Here is a 17796-nt window from a genome sequence, read left to right as displayed (position 1 = left end):
TGCCAACCACTGTGCCATCCTAATTTGGAATTTGCCCTGTTATATTTGGCATAAGGATGTGCTGGAGTGCAGAGTTGAATTCCACAAACCTTGAATTGGCAGCGTTAATAAATTCCATTGGTTTCCAAGAAGAAATTTCCTCTTTTGTCATTTCCACCCCAGTGATGTTATTCCTTAATGGAATGTTGATCACTTGTTCCCCTGGCAACGTTGGATACTTTCTGTGCCACGTGACTAGCTAATCCGCTGTTGGTTGGTGGGGCTGGTGTAACCAAAGCCCTGATTGGCAACATGCTTCGAAGTTTCGTACAGCCAGGTTAAAATCAGGAGAGGAATCCGCAGGTATATCTGGCTGGGAGTTGCAATGGGGGACCCTGAATGTCCTCAGTTTCAAGGTTAGTTATTTCCCAGACCTAATACAATTTAAAAAAAAAACTTAATCGTGTAGAATGAAATATTTAATATTTTCTTTAATTTTTTCTTTTTCAGTTTCTGGTAAGGGCACACACACTTGCAGGTCGGTAATAACGTTTCCATTATGCTCCCTTGTTGGGCATTTGAGTTGAATTTGCATGTCTCCTGCTGCACTGTCGGGATTCGATGAGCTAGAGGTTTTACAGCGGGACCCCAGCAGAGTGATAGATCGTCTGGGTTTTCAGCGTCTCAAAAGCTTTTGAAAAACGGCTAAAGAAAAGAAGGGGAGGCGGGAGGGTAAAGGAAGGGGAAACATTGCAGTTGAAGAATGTACAATAAATTCACAACACACAAACATTTGAAAGCAAAATCGGAAATTACAAGGGTGGTATCTACAAGGATCCAAAGATGTGTAGGTTCAGTGCATTGGCCATGCTAAATTGCCCCTTAGTGTACAAAGATGTGCAAGTTATGTGGATTGGCCATGTTAAATTGCCCCTTGGTGTCCAAAGACGTGCAGGTTAGGTGCATTGGCCATGCTAAATTGCCCCTTAGTGTCCAAAGATGTGTAGGTTAGGTGGATTGGCCATGCTAAATTGCCCCTTAGTGTACAAAGATGAGCACGTTATGTGGATTGGCCATGTTAAATTGCCCCTTAGTGTCCAAAGATGTGCAGGTTAGGTGGATTGGCCATGCTAAATTGCCCCTTAGTGTTCAAAGATCTGTCGGTGAGGGGGGGATTGGCCATGCTAAATACTCAGGGTTACGGGGGTAGGATGCTCTATCAGAGAGTTGGTGCAGGCTCGATGGGCCAGGTGGCCTCTTTCTGAACTGTAGGGATTTTATGGTTCTAAGGGTCAGTCTGCATCTGGAAAAAGACATGTTATCAAGTTCTAAGGCTATGAACAAGGTGGGGGTGGGTGGTTGGAGGTGATTATCAAGGGCTGGGTAAGAATGGCAGAGTTCCTTCCCTGAAGGGCATTAGTGAACCAGATGGGTTTTTCCAACAATGGTCATCTGTAGATTCTTAATTCCAGATATTATTTATTGGATTCAAATTCCACCATCTGCCGTGGTGGGATTCGAACCCAGGTCCCCGGAATGTTAGTTGAATTTCTGGATTAATAGTCGAGCAATAATACCACTAGGCCATCACCTTCCCCTAGCTATTGGAAAGAAAGGAAAACTTTTTACCATCTAGGGAAGGCAGCACTACAGGGTAAAACATTGGAATCTGATGAATGTTGGGTATGCTTTGTGAGAGTTTGCCTGAATACAATTTGAAATGGCAGTCACCTTGTGGAGTAGCCTCTTGTTTAAGATTTCCCTCAATGGGATGAGGTTAGTAGAGTTATGGAATGCTTAAGAAAGCCCTACAAGTCTTAACTCAAGTTTCTTTTCCATTTAAAAACAAAAATTGCTTTTCTAGATGCACTGATAAAACCTGAAAGTGCAGTGAGCGATGGAGGCCAGAGGTTCCCTGGTCGAACCCTCTTTGGCACAACACTGGATAGCGAAGGTTACTACAAAGGTAAAGAACTACATCAACTGTAAGGCTGCTGTTATTAACTATTATTCTTGTAAAATCAAGGCAAGGTAGATCATGTTGGATTACCATTGAACTGGACCATTTGGATGGCTTTCATCCTGAAATATTTCTTCCATTGCCACGTATACTTGCTCACCCTCACAGCCACCTTCTCTCATGTCTGCATGAATACTGTGGCCAGAAAAGTACGTCAGAGGCTAGGAAGTTTGCAGTGCAGTAGCTCACCTCCTGACTCCCCAAAACCTTTTCATAAGGCACAAGCCAGGAGTGTGATAGAATATTCTGCACTTGCCTGGATGGGTGCGGCTCCAACAGCACTCGAAGCTCAACACCATCCAGGACAAAGCAGCCCTGCTTGATTGGCACCCCAACCACAAACATTCACTCCCTCCACCACCGATGCACAGTGGAAGCCGCGTGTACCATCTCCAAGATGCACTGCAGCAACTCACCAAACTTCCTTCAGCGGCACCTTCCAAACCCATGACTCTCCCTCTGACCTTCGCACTCAATAATAACCTGCTTACCATGGGTGGGGCAGTGAATGTTTCCCCAATCCACTGTGTGAATCATAGAATCCCGACAGTGCAGAAGGAGGCCATTTGGCCCATCGAGTCTGCACCGACAACAATCCCGCCCAGTCCCTATAATCCCACATATTTACCCTGCTAACCCCCTTGACACTAGGGTTAATGGCCAATCAACCTAACCTGCACATCTTTGGAGTGTGGGAGAAAACCGGAGCACCCAGAGGAAACCCCCGGGGGAACGCCAGTGAGACAGTGACCCGAGGCTGGAATTGAACCCGGGTCCCTGGTGTTGTGAGGCAGCAGTGCTAACCACTGTGTCACCTTTCCTGAAGATTTCCTTCCCCAAAGGGTGAGCTCTGACAATGGGTCATCCAGACTCGAAACGTTGGCTCTATTCTCTCTCCACAGATGCTGTCAGACCTGCTGAGATTTTCCAGCACTTTCTGTTTTTGTTTCGGATTCCAGCATCCACAGTATTTTGCCTTTATTTTGGTGAGCCAAATGGGTCTTGACGCCAATAGGTATTCGTTTCATCGTCACCGTTACTGAGAACAGATTTCAGTTCCAGACCAGAATTATTATTTTTTAATTAGTTGAATTTAAGTTAACATTCTTGGGGTTACCATTGACCAGAAACTCAACTGGACTCACCACATAAACACAGTGGCTACAAGAGCAGGTCAGAGGCTGGGAATACTGCGGCGAGTAACTCACCTCCTGACTCCCCAAAGCCTGCCCACCATCTACAAGGCACAAGTCAGGAGTGTGATGGAATACTCCCCACTTGCCTGGATGAGTGCAGCTCCAACAACACTCAAGAAGCTTGACACCATCCAGGACAAAGCAACCCGCTCGATTGGAACCACTCCCTCCACCACCAACGCTCAGTAGCAGCAGTGTGTACCATCTACAAGATGCACTGCAGCAATTCACCAAAGATCCTTAGACAGCACCTTCCAAACCCATGGCCATTTCCATCTAGAAGGACAAGGCCAGCAGATACTTGGGAACACCACCACCTGCAAGTTCCCCTCCAGGCCACTCACCCACCCCTGACTTGGGAAAAATATCTGCCATTCCTTTACTATTGCTGGGTTACATTCCTGGAATTCCCTCCCTAACAGCACAGTGGATGCACCTATGAGACTGCAGCGTTTCAAGACGGCAGCTCACCACCACCTTCTCCTCTAAGTCGCTCACCATCCTGACTTGGAAATATATTGGCTGTTCCTTCACAGTCGCTGGGTCAAAATCCTGGAATTCCCTCCCTAACGGCATTGTGGGTCAACCCACAGCACGTGGACTGCAGCGATTCAAGAAGGCAGCTCACCACCACCTTCTCAAGGGGCAACTAGGGATGGGCAATAAATGCTAGCCTGGCCAGCAACACCTATGTCCCACAAATAAGTAAAAAAAATAAGTTTCACCAGCTGATGTCTCCCCAAGATGGATATAAAAGATCCCCCAACCCATACTTGAAAGAAGAACAGGGGAGTTATTTCTGGTGTACTGGTCAGTACTTATCTCTCAATATAAAAAAGTAGATTATCTGGTCACCATCATTGTGTTGTTTGTGGGATATAGCTGAAAGTGATTGGCTGCCATAATTTCTATTTTACAACAGTGACTACATTTCAAAGAAGTTAGGTGGATTGGCCATGCTAAAAGTCAAAGTAAAAGTTTATTTATTCGTTACAAGTAAGCTTACATTCACACTGTAGTGAAGTTACTGTGAAAATGTCCTAGCCGCCACACTCCGGCATTCGGGTACACTGAGGGAGAATTTAACATGGCCAATGCACCTAACCAGCACGTCTTTGGAGTGTGGGAGGAAATCGGAGCACCCGGAGGAAACCCACGCAGACACGGGGAGAATGTGCAAACTCCACACAGACATTGACCCAAGCCGGGAATCAAACCAGGGTCCCTGGCGCTGTGAGGCAGCAGTGCTAACCACTGTGCCATCGCTAAATTGTCCATTAGGACTAGCAAGGTAAATACGTGGGGTTATGGGGATAGGGCCTGGGTGGGATTGTTGCCGGTACAGCCTCGATGGGCCGAAAGGCCTCCTTCTGCACTGTAGGGATTCTAAGTATTAGTTATGAAGCTCTTTGAGATGTCTGGTTGTGGTTTAAAAAAAAAAGTGCTGTATAAATGCAAGCCCTTTCTCTCAATTACAGGGTTGTCAGGGGGAAAACCAGTTTCTGCTGCGGCCCAGCCAAGCCACCAACCACCGCCTCAGCTGGAAAAACGCCAGGGCCACATTTGCAAGGCTGATTCGGAAAGGGTTATTGGGCGGGGGCAGGGGAGCAGGCCTGATGCTTCGAGAGTCACGAGCTCGACATCAGGAAGAGGCAGCACCTATGACAAGGCTCGCAAGCCGGAGGTGAAGGACTCTCTCGGAACTGTGCCCTTCAGCTACGATGGAAGAATCGGTGAGATGCAGGTGGATGTTGACAGATCCCCTGTTACTCGCACCCCACGGGCGATGACTGGCGTACAGTCGTCATGTGAGACTCTAAAGCAGCTCCCCAATCGAGAAGTGGAGTGTGTAATTCCCAAAAATATTAAGCACAAGTTTGGGAGCCAACTTGTGGAAGAGCTTCTAACAGATGATGAGGTTAGTGTGGAAAGAATACTTGTGGAGCTGGCTCCTGTCCATAAGCACAGTAAGAAGTCTCACAACACCAGGTTAAAGTCCAACAGGTTTATTTGGTAGCAAATACCATAAGCTTTCGGAGCAATGCTCCTTCGTCAGATGGAGTGGATATCTGTTCTCAAACAGGGCACAGACACAGAAATCAAATTACAGAATACTGATTAGAATGCAAATCTCTACAGCCAGCCAGATCTTAAATGTACAGACAATGTGGGTGGAGGGAGCATTCAACACAGGTTAAAGAGATGTGTATTGTCTCCAGACAGAACAGCTTGTGAAATTCTGCAAGTCCAGGAGGCAAGCTGTGGGGGTTACTGATAATGTGACATAAATCCAACATCCCGGTTTAGGCCGTCCTCATGTGTGCGGAACTTGGCTGTCAGTTTCTGCTCAGTCAATATCTTTTCCCAAAGGTAGGGGAGTCTAAAACTAGAGGGCATAGATTTAAGGTGAGAGATACAAAAGTCTCCAGAGGGGCAATTTTTTCACACAGAGGGTGGTGAGTGTCTGGAATGAGCTGCCAGAGGTAGTAGTAGAGGCGGGTACAATTTTGTCTTTCTAAAAGCATTTAGACAGTTACATGGATAAGATGAGTATAGAGGGATATGGGCCAAATGCGGGCAATTGGGATTAGCTCAGGGGTTTAAAAAAAAGGTGGCACGGACAAGTTGGGCCGAAGGGCCTGTTTCCATGCTGTAAACCTCAATGACTCTATGAACCTACACATCTTTGGAGGCTAAGGGCAATTTACCATGGCCAATCCACCTAAGTTTATTTATTAGTGTCACAAGTAGGCTTACATTAACACTGCAATGAAGTTACTGTGAAAATCCCCGAGTTGCTACACTCTGACGCCTGTTCGGGTACACTGAGGGAGAATTTAGTATGGCCAATGCACCTAACCAGCATGTCTTTTGGAATGTGGGAGGAAACCGGAGCACCCGGAGGAAACCCACGCAGACTCCCTACAGACAGTGACCCAGGCCAGGAATCGAACCCGGGTCCTTGGTGATGTGAGGCAGCAGTGCTAACCACTGTGCCACCATGCCAAGCGACATATCTTGGGACACTAAGGGCCAATTTAGCAGGACCAATCAACCTAACCTGCACATCTTTGGACTGTGGGAGGAAACCAGGGAACCCGGAGGAAACCCATACGGACAGTGGCCCGAGGCAGACACGGGGAGAACGTGCAAACTCCATACGGACAGTGGCCCGAGGCCAGAATTGAGCCCGAGTCCCTGGCGCTGTGAGGCAGCAGTGCTAACCACTGTACCACCCATAACAATGTGATTGACTCCAATCTGACCTCTGAATTGGCCCAGCAAGCCCTGGGTTGTATGAAACTGCCACAGAAACGTCAAATGGATGGCAAGGCTCAAGACGGTGGATTAGCACCACCATTTGGGATGGACAATAAGTGCCGGCCCTGCCAGTGAAACTCTCATCCCAACAATGAATTTGAAAAAAATTGTCCAAACTATGGAACCTCTTTCTCTCTGTTTTTGGTCCACTGCCCTTTATTTCACTTCTCTCAAACTTTAATGCCTTTGTCTTACTCCAAGAAGTTATCTATGAAGGAAAGCTTTGCGTTGGAATTCCTAGATCCCAAAGTTAATTGAACGGTGTGGTTTAATACTGGGGAGTCAAGGCAACATCCTTACTCTCGGACTGAATGTTCTGTGTCGTATCTTTTTTAAAATTAATGTCACAGATAGACTTACATTAACACTGCAGTGAGGTTGCTGTGAAAATCCCCTAACCGCCACACTCCGACGCCTGTTTGGGTACACTGAGGGAGAATTTAGCATCGCCAATGTACATCTTTCGAACTGTGGGAGGAAACTGGAGCACCTGGAGGAAACCCACGCAGACACGGGGAGAATGTGCAAACTCCACACAGACAGTGACCCAAGCTGGGAATCGAACCTGGGTCCCTGGCGTTGTGAGGCAGCAGTGCTAATCACTGTGCCAGAGATAGATGATATGCCTGCAGTTGTCTCAATAAGGAGTCTCACAACACCAGGTTGAAGTCCAACAGGTTTATTTGGAATCACGAGCTTTTGGAGCGCTGCTCCTTCATCCTAAAGCTTGTAATTCCAAATAAACCTGTTGGACTTTAACCTGGTGTCGTGAGACTTCTTACTGTGCCCACCCCAGTCCAACGCCGGCATCTCCACACATTGCAGCTGTCTCCCATAAGCTTGCATCCCTCCCTCCAAAGAGAAAATGGGAAAAAGAATGTTATTTGACTTGGGGCGGTACAGTGGCACAGTGGTTAGCACTGCTGCCTCACAGCGCCAGGGACCTGGGTTCGATTCCTGGCTCGGGTCACTGTCTGTGTGGAGTTTGCACATTCTCCCCGTGTCTGCGTGGGTTTCCGCCGGGTGCTCCGGTTTCCTCCCACATTCTGAAAGACGTGCTGGTTAGGGTGCATTGACCCGAACAGGCGCCAGAGTGTGGCAACTAGGGGAATTTCACAGTAACTTCATTGCAATCTTCATGGAAGCCTTGCTTGTGACTAATAAATAAACTTTAAACTTTTATCTGTTCATAAGCCAGCGTGGCGACCTTCCTGCTGTTTCTCTGCAGGTTAATAAGTTCATGAAACAGAAGGAGGTGTCATCCAAGAGTTCGGATTTGGAGGACGCCCAGGTGCCGGCACCGGAGAAGCCCTCTGATCATGTGAACTGGTACGAAAGGATAGGCTATCCTCTCCGATGTAACATCTTCCCAGGTACGTAAATAAAAGCAAATGACTGCGGATGCTGGAATCTGAAACCAGAAGAGAAAATGCTGGAAAATCTCAGCGGGTCTGGCAGCATCTGTGAGGAGAGAAAAGAGCTGACGTTTCGAGTCCAGACAACTCGACTTTGACAAAGGGTCGTCTGGACTTGAAACGTCAGCTCCTTTCTCTCCTGACAGATGCTGCCAGACCTGCCGAGATTTTCCAGCGTTTTCTCTTTTGGTTTCATCTTTCCAAGTACTGCCAGTTCCTGTTCTGACAGAGATTATTCACTGCAAACATTCACTTTGTTACAGGCGAAACATTATTTCCGATCGAGAGAAGTGGGAAATGAGTGTACACCTCCAAAAACGATTTCATAGCCTGTGCAGTAGCATTAGATCTTGAAAGGCACTATATAAGTGCAAAGTTCTTTCTTTATAACTGTTTCCTGATGGTTTATTGATTGCAATTTGTATTTTGATAGAGCACTTTTAAAATGGTCAACGTCCCAAGATGTGCGATTGTTCAAATTTTATTTTTAGTGCCACAAAAGTAGGCTTACATTAACACTGCAATGAAGTTCATAGTATCATAGAATATAGCATCATAGAATCCCTACAATGCAGAAAGAGGCCATTCGGCCCATCGAGTGCATTTTGGAAGAAATAATGTAGGGAGGAGTTATACAATAAATGGCAGAGTCATCAGGAGTATAGAAACACAGAGGGACCGAGGTGTGCAAGTCCACAAATCCTTGAAGGTGGCAACACAGGTGGAGAAGGTGGTGAAGAAGGCATATGGTATGCTTGCCTTTATAGGACGGGGTATAGAGTATAAAAGCTGGAGTCTGATGATGCAGCTGTATAGAACGCTGGTTAGGCCACATTTGGAGTCCTGCGTCCAGTTCTGGTCGCCGCACTACCAGAAGGACGTGGAGGCGTTAGAGAGAGTGCAGAGAAGGTTTACCAGGATGTTGCCTGGTATGGAGGGTCTTAGCTATGAGGAGAGATTGGGTAGACTGGGGTTGTTCTCCTTGGAAAGACGTAGAATGAGGGGAGATCTAATAGAGGTGTACAAGATTATGAAGGGTATAGATAGGGTGAACAGTGGGAAGCTTTTTCCCAGGTCAGAGGTGACGATCACGAGGGGTCACGGGCTCAAGCTGAGAGGGGCGAAGTATAACTCAGATATCAGAGGGACGTTTTTTACACAGAGGGTGGTGGGGGCCTGGAATGCGCTGCCAAGTAGGGTGGTGGAGGCAGGCACGCTGACATCGTTTAAGACTTACCTGGATAGTCACATGAGCAGCCTGGGAATGGAGGGATACAAACGATTGGTCTAGTTGGACCAAGGAGCGGCACAGGCTTGGAGGGCCGAAGGGCCTGTTTCCTGTGCTGTACTGTTCTTTGTTCTTTGTTCTTTGAGTCTGCACCGACCACAATCCCACCCAAGCTCTATTCCCGTAACCCCATATATTTATCCGGCTAATCCCCCTGACGCTAGGGGCAATTTAGCATGGCCAATCAACCTAACCCGCACATCTTTGGACTGTGGGAGGAAACCGGAGCACCCGGAGGAAACCCACGCAGACACGAGGAGAATGTGCAAACTCCACACAGACGGTGACCCAAGGCTGGAATTGAACCCGGATCCCTGGCGCTGTGAGGCAGCAGTGCTAACCACCGTGCTGCCCTAACGGTCATAAGGGAGAACTATGAGATGACTAGGAAGTGTTTTTATATTTGATCTTGAGATGTGGCATCACTGGCTACGCCAGCACTTGTTGCCCATCCGTTCTTTGGGAAGGTGGTGGTGAGCCACCTTCTTGAACGTCTGCCATTCATGTGGTGAGGATTATATTCGCTGGATTTCAGAAGAATGAGAGGGGATCTCATAGAAACCTATTAAATTCTAACAGGATTAAACTGGGTAGATTCAGAAAGAATGTGCCCAATGGTGGGAGTGTCTAGAACTCGGGGTCATAGTTTAAGATAAGGGGACTGAGGTGAGGAGAAATTTCTTCACCCAGAGGGTGGTCAGCGTGTGGACTTTGCTACCACAGGAAGTAGCTGAGGCCAAAACATTGTTTTCAAGAAGGAGTTAGATTTAGCTCTTGGGACGAAAGAGATCAAAGGATATAGGGGGAAGGGGGTATCAGGATATTAAGTTGGATGATCAGCCATGATCATCAGGGTACTGGTGAGGCCGCACCTAGAGTACTGTGTACAATTTTGGTCCCCTTATTTAAGAAAGGATATATTAGCATTAGAGGGGGTACAGAGAAGGTTCACCAGGTTGATTCCGGAGATGAGGGGGTTAGCTTATGAGGAGAGATTGAGTAAACTGGGCCTGTACTCATCAGAGTTTAGAAGGTTGAGGGGAGATCTTATAGAGACATATAAGATAATGAAGGGGCTAGACAGGGTAGAAGCAGCGAGGTTATTTCCACTTACAATGGAAACAAGAACTAAGGGGCATAGCCTCAAAATACGGGGGAGTCAATTTAGAACAGAGTTGAGGAGGAACTTCTTCTCCCAGAGGGTAGTGAATCTTTGAAATTCTCTGCCCAATGAAGCAGTAGAGGCTACCTCGTTAAACGTGTTCAACTCACAGATAGATAGATTTTTAACCATTAAGGGAATTAAGGGTTATGGGGAGCGGGCGGGTAAGTGGAACTGAACCCACTATCAGATCAGCCATGATCTTATTGAATGGCGGAGCAGGCTTGAGGGGCTAGATGGCCTACTCCTGCTCCTAGCTCTTATAATGAAGATGTGTAGGTTAGGTGGATTGGCCATTCTAAATTGCCCCTTAGTGTCCAAAAATGTGTAGGTTTGGTGGATTGGCCATGCTAAATTGCCCCTTATCCAAAGATGTTCAGGTTAAGTGCATTGGCCATGCTAAATTGCCCCCGTAAGTTCTGGGGGGATTTGTGGGGTAAATGGGTGGGATTAGGGGATAGGGTGGGGGCGGCCCAGGGTACGATTCTCTGTCAGAGAGTTGATGCCGACTCGATGGGCTGATTGGCCTCCTTCTGTAAGGATTCAATGATCCTAAGAAACAGGCCATTTGGCCCATCTGGTCTATGCTGGCGTTTGTACTCCACACGTTATGGAGGGCAAAAGCACGACGTTCTCTCCCTCTTGATTACCTATCAATGAAACCTCAAAAGACCTGGCACTTCATGGATGTGTTAAACTCAACTTTATTCCTTGCATGTCGCCAGTCAGTAATGATTTGTTGCCGGGGGCGAAGGACTTGGGTAGGTGGAAGGATTAGAGAAGCCAATGGTTGTAGTTTGAACAGAGAAGGTAAAGGGGGGTGGTTCTGAGGGGCTTTAATAGAGCAAATCGGGAGAAACTGTTTCCATTTGTCTGAGGGTCAGTAACCAGGGGATACAGAATTGGGATAACTGCGAAAAGAAGGCGAGATGGACAGACCTACTTTGTGATCAAGAACGCACTGCCTGAAAGGATGATGGGAATAGGTCCAATGGGAATTTTCAGAAGGGAATTAGGTAAGTGCTGGGAGGAAAATATTGTGCAGGGCTATGGGGGAAGATCAGAGTCATCAGACAAACTGGAAAACTCTTCCAAAGAGCTGCCATAGGCGTAATGGGCCAAATGACCTTCTGTTGGGCATGTATTGATTTATAAAGCTTCTCTTGGAGCAGCACGGTGGCACAGTGGTTGGCACTGCTGCCTCACAGTGCCAGTGACCTGGGTTCGATTCCTGGCTTGGGTCACTGTCTGTGCGGAGTTTGCACGTTCTCCCCGTGTCTGCGTGGGTTTCCTCCGGGTGCTCCGGTTTCCTCCCACAGTCCGAAAGACGTGCTGGTTAGGTGCATTGGCCGTGCTAAATTCTCCCTCAGTGTACCCGAACAGGCACCGGAGTGTGGCGACTAGGGGATTTTCACAGTAACTTCATTGCAGTGTTAATGTAAGCCTACTTGTGACACTAATAAATCAACTTTAAACTCGCTTCCCAAGTCCTAACACTAGAAACAGGAGTAAGCCATTCGGCCCTTCGAGCTTGTTCCGCCATTCATTTTGATCATGGCTGATCATCAAATTCAATATCTAATTTCCCACTTCCCCCGAAATCCCTTGATCCCTTTAGTCCCAAGAGCTAGATCTAATTTCTTCTTGAAATCAGATAATGTTTTGCCTGAACAACTTTCTGTGGGAGTGAATTCCACCCTCTGGGTGAAAAAAATTCTCCTCACCTCAGTCCTAAAAGGTTTACCCCTTAACCTCAAACTATGACCCCTAGTTCTGGTCTCCCCAACCATCAGGAACATTCTTTCTGAATCTACTCTGTCTACTCCTGTTAGAATTTTACAAGTTTCTATGAGATCCCCCCTCACTCTTCTAAACTCCAGTGAATATAATCCTAACCGACTTAGTCTCTCTTCATATGACAGACCTGCCATCCCAGGAATCAGCCTGGTAAACCTTCGCTGTACTCCCTCTATAGCAAGGACATCCTTCCTCAGATAAGGACACCAAAACTGCACACAATACTCCAGGTGTGGCCTCACCAACGCCCTGTACAATTGCAGTAAAGTCCTGCTCCTTCGGTACACAGCACATTTGGATAACATTATGATGATGATGGACAAAGTCTGGACCTGCTATGCTTCAGAATCTCAACTCCATCTTTTCTGTAACTGGGGATGGAAGTTATTGACCAATCTGAACTCAAGTTGTATCTTATTAAAAGGGTACAGGTATCCAATATCCTGCCCATGGCAAATGCAATCTATCTTCCATTCCCTTTGACAGAGCTGTAGTCTGAGTGCATGCCCTATACTATAAAATATAAGTGAACAAGAGTGCGGGAGGGGCAAGGGAACAGGGCCATAATTTGGAATAGGGCCATAATTTACCCATCATGCAAAGGGAATCACTATGCATCGACTTGGGGATGGTAACATAAAGTGGTGTCGTTTCTGAACTAGTGATCCGTAGATCTGGACTAAAGCTCTGGAGGTGTGAGTTCAAATCCGACCACCACGGCTCACCACCACCTTCTCAAGGGCAATTAGGGATGGGCAATAAATGCTGGCCTAGCCCCCATCCCATGAGTGAATAATAACAGCTGGGCAGATGTAGATTCAGTTAACTAAATTGCCCCTTAATGTCAGGGGGATTAGGTAGGGTAAATGCATGGGTTTATGGGGATAGGGCCTGGGTGGGATTGTGGTTGGTGCAGACTCGATGGGCCTAATGGCCTCTTTCTGCACTGTAGGGATTCTATGATAACACATCAGCAATAAATGATCTGTTTTATGTATAATAATCATGAGCAAATTCCATCTGGTTCACTAATGCCCTTTAGGGAAGGAAATCTGCCATTCTTACCTGGTCTGGCCTACATGTGACTCCAGAGCCACAGCAATGTGGTTGACTCTCAACTGCCCTCTGAAATGGCCGAGCGAGACACTGAGGGCAATTGGGGGATGGGCAACAAATGTTGGCCTTGCCACTGTTGCTCACGTCCCAGGAACAATATTTTTAAAAATGGATTGCGAGCTGGAATGCCACGCATTAGATTTCCAAACCACTCAAAGCTTCAGCTCAAATTTGGAATCATAGAAACCCCACAGTGCAGAAAGAGGCCATTCGGCCCAGCAAACCTGCACCAACAACAATCCCACCCAGGCCCTATCCCCACATAACCCCCTGTCTAATCCCCTGACTCTAAGGGGCAATTTAGCATGGCCAATCCCCCCCAACCTGCGCATCTTTGGACACTAAGGGGGCAATTTAGCATGGCTAATCCACCTAAACCGCACTCTTTGCAGACAAAGGGTTAATTTAGCATGGCTAATCCACCTAACCTGCACATCTTTGGATACTAAGGGGCAATTTAGCATGGCCAATCCATCTAAACCGCACAGCTTTGGATACTAAGAGGCAATTTAGCATGGCCAATCACTCCCTAACCTACACATCTTTGGATAGAAACCCTACAGTACAGTAAGAGGCCATTCGGCCCATCGAGTCTGCACCGACCATAATCCCACCCAGGCCCTACCCCCATATCCCTACATATTTTACCCACTAATCCCTCTAATCTACGCATCCCAGGACACTAAGGGGCAATTTTAGCATGGCCAATCAACCTAACCCGCACATCTTTGGACTGTGGGAGGAAACCGGAGCACCCGGAGGAAACCCACGCAGACACGAGGAGAATGTGCAAACTCCACACAGACAGTGACCCAAGTCGGGAATCGAACCCAGGTCCCTGGAGCTGTGAAGCAGCAGTGCTAACCACTGTGCTACCGTGCCGCCCCACGGGGGCAGTCCCTAAGGGGCAATTTAGCATGGCCAGTCCACCTAAACTGCACAGCTTTGGATATTAAGGGGGCAACTTACCATGGCCAATTCACCTAACCTGCACATCTTTGGACTGTGGGAGGAAACCGGAGCACCCGGAGGAAACACTGGGAGAATGTGCAAACTCCATACAGTCAGCCGAGGCCGGAATTGAACCCGGGTCCCTGGCTCTGTGAGGCAGCAGTGCTAACCACAGTGCCACCGTGTTGCCCAATCATTGACGTGTACATTTCTGCAGCTCTCATTTTGGTGGTTGGGACTTTCTTCTCTGTGTATCGAGGCTGATGTCAATTCCAGTGGGGAGATGAATTTCTGATGAGTTACTCTGTAGCTGTGGTAATTTCCGTGTGTGAATGGTAGAGTGAGGTTCTGCCGGCATGTGTGGTCGTCTATTATTGATGCTTTATTTTGGGGTGTCAGGTTCCTCGGGTGAATGGCAGAGTGAGGCACAAGCTACCTACACAAAAGAGGTGCATCACCGCTTTAAACGCGACCCAGAGCACTGGCATGGAAGAACGACAGATCAATTGGGTACAGTATAATTCCTTAACACCGCGGGTCACCCCTGCTCCAGACAAATTCCCAATCTCGTCAATGATCCCTTGTCGTGAGGTCTGACTGGAGTAAAGATGGCGTGCCGGGGGAGGTGCCTCTGGTCGTATCCCTCTCGCCACCACCACCACCACAATCCTCCGCAGTTAACCCACAGTTAGACTTTGTTAGGACAGTCACCACCATCCCTGAACCATAGAATCCCTACAGTGCAGAAGGAGGCCATTGTGTCTCCACCAACTCTCTGAAAGAGCATCTTACCACCCCAATCCCTGTAACCCCACGCATTTAGCATGGCCAATCCACCTAACCTACACATCTTTGGAGACTAAGGGGCAATTTAGCATGGCCAATCCACCTAACCTGCACATCTTTGGAGACTAAGGGGCAATTTAGCATGGCCAATCCACCTAACCTGCACATCTTTGGACACTAAGGGGCAATTTAGCATGGCCAATCCACCTAACCTGCACATCTTTGGAGACTAAGGGGCAATTTAGCATGGCCAATCCACCTAACCTGCACATCTTTGGACACTAAGGGGCAATTTAGCATGGCCAATCCACCTAACCTGCACATCTTTGGACACTAAGGGACAATTTAGCATGGCCAATCCACCTAACCTGCACATCCTTGGACACTAAGGGGCAATTTAGCATGGCCGATCCACCTAATCTACACATCTTAGGACACTACGGGGCAATTTACCATAGCCAATTCACCTAATCTATACATCTGGGGTGGCACAGTGGTTAGCACTGCTGTCTCCCAGCACCAGGGACCTGGGTTCAATTCCAGCCTCAGGTCACTGTCTGCGTGGAGTTTGCACATTCTCCCCATGTCTGCCTGGGTTTCCTCTGGGTTTCCTCCCACAGTCCGAAGATGTGCAGGTTCGGTTGATTGGCCATGCTAAATTAACCCTAGTGTCAGGGGGATTAGCAGGGTAAACATGTGTGGTTACGGGAATAGGACCTGGGTGGGATTGTGGTCAGTGCAGACTCGATGGGCTGAATGGCCTCCTTCTACATTGTAAGGAGTCTATGATCTTAGGACACTAAGGGACAATTTAGCATGGCCAATCTACCTAGCCTACACATCTTTGGAGGGTGGGAGGAAACTGGAGCACCCGGAGGAAACCCACACAGACATGGGGAGAACGTGCGAACTTTATACAGTCACCCAAGGCCGGAATTGAACCCGGGTCCCTGACGCTTTGAGGCGGCAGTGCTAACCACTGTGCCACCGTGCTGCCCTTCCCATGTCGGGATCTTCAATGAGAGATTCTTCATTGCTTTTTTTTTAAATCTTAAAAAACTAAGGTGAAAGAAATGGTTCAATTCTTAGGTTTGCATCCTGACACTTGCAAGGTTGTCTGTCATCTTTTTAGGTCACTGGGTTGAGATGAGCATTGTTCATCGGAAGATGAAGAAAGCATTAGAGCAACTGGAGAAACAGATGGAGAATTCTTAAAACAACTGAGTACATAAAACCATGAAACAAAACTACTCCTCGTTTGTCTGTTTTGTGCAATTTTAAAAAAGAATTTCTCGTGATGCAGTCTGTAAGATAGAGATGCGAGTGAAAGATACAGTTCCGTTTGGCTTGAGTCATTGTTGGGAAGAGGACATGAGCTAGGGTGGCACTGATCCCCAGTTCTCCATTCCTGTACCCACTCGACAGCCAGGAGGTACATGGTTGCTTCCTGGTCCGAGATTCTTATCCAACATCAATCATCCCGGACAAATAAGGGCGCATGTGCAATTGCGCCCTCTAAGCAGAGCAGCAGGATTGCGGGTGAACTTAGGTCCCACCCCCTCCCCTCCCCCTGCTGGTGAGAATCAGATTGCGCATAATTTTTGATACTAAGTGGTGTAAGATTTCATTTGTTTCCTCACTGAAAAAAAACAATTCCAAAACTCTCCTGTTTTCACACTCGCTCGGCACACAGAAAATGTTAAAAAAAGACTTGGTCTTAATTTTATCGACATCAAAAAGATAAAAGTCTGACTAGATTCATCCAGCATCAAACTCAACATAATCTTACTCCAGAATTGAGTTTATCAGCCATGTAAAATTAGACACTGATGACCCAATCGTGTACAAAGAACTATTTTACCAATTCAGTTTGTCTTGTGCAGTGAATCATAGAATCCCCGCAGTACAAAAGGAGACCATTTGGCCCATCGAGTCTGCACCGACCACAATCCCACCCAGGCCCTATTCCCGTAACCCCACATATTTACCCTGCTAATTCCCCTGATGCTGGAGTCAATTTAGCATGGCCAATCTACCTAACCCGCACATCTTTGGACTGTGGGAGGAAGCCGCAGCACCCGGAGGAAACCCACGCAGACACGGGGAGAACGTGCAGACTCCGCACAGACAGTGACACAAGGCCGGAATTGAACCCGGGTCCCTGGCGCTGTGAGGCAGCAGTGCTAACCACTGTGTCACCATGCCATTCATAGAGAATCATAAAATCCCCGCAGTTCAGAAAGAGGCCATTTGGCCCATCCAGCCTGCACTGACTCTCTGACAGAGTGCCTTACCCAGGCCCTCTCCCCAACTTCGTCCTCAGGAAAACTGAAAAGATCCCACGATGCTATTAAAAGATAAGCAAGGGAGTTCAATATTTATCCATTAAAACCATAGAACCTCTACAGTACAGAAGACCAACAGGCCCATCACGTCTGCACCGACTCACCGCAGGCGCCTCCCACCCAGACCCTATTCCCGTAACCCCGCACATTTCCCACGGCCAGTCCACCTAACTTGCACATCTTTGGACACTAAGGGGCATCCACAACTGTTTGTATGAAGAAATTTCATAGAAGCCCGACAGTGCAGAAGGAGGCCATTCGACCCATTAAGTCTACACCTAGGCCCTATTCCTGTAATCCCACCTATTTACCTTGCTAATTCTTGTGACACTAATGGGCAAATTTTAGCATAGCCAATCCACCTAACCAGCACGTCTTTCGGACTGTGGGAGGAAACCGGAGCACCCGGAGGAAACCCAC

General features: G+C 47.6%; 1 protein-coding gene across 1 annotated transcript; it reads left to right on the top strand.

Annotated features, from left to right (window-relative positions):
* The first annotated feature begins 287 nt into the window (after window positions 1–287).
* Window positions 288–16270, top strand: cimip4 (ciliary microtubule inner protein 4). Its single transcript, XM_078237140.1, has 6 exons — window positions 288–399; window positions 1844–1945; window positions 4674–5113; window positions 7745–7889; window positions 14645–14755; window positions 16164–16270. The coding sequence occupies exons 3-6, from the start codon at window positions 4934–4936 to the stop codon at window positions 16244–16246; spliced, it is 519 nt and encodes a 172-aa protein (XP_078093266.1). The 5' UTR covers window positions 288–399; window positions 1844–1945; window positions 4674–4933; the 3' UTR covers window positions 16247–16270.
* Window positions 16271–17796: the final 1526 nt, after the last annotated feature.

This window comes from Mustelus asterias, chromosome 21 (assembly GCF_964213995.1).
Source record: "Mustelus asterias chromosome 21, sMusAst1.hap1.1, whole genome shotgun sequence".
Taxonomy (NCBI): Eukaryota; Metazoa; Chordata; class Chondrichthyes; order Carcharhiniformes; family Triakidae; genus Mustelus; species Mustelus asterias.
Note: the sequence above shows the minus strand (reverse complement) of the source record. Positions and strands in the feature narration are given on the sequence as shown.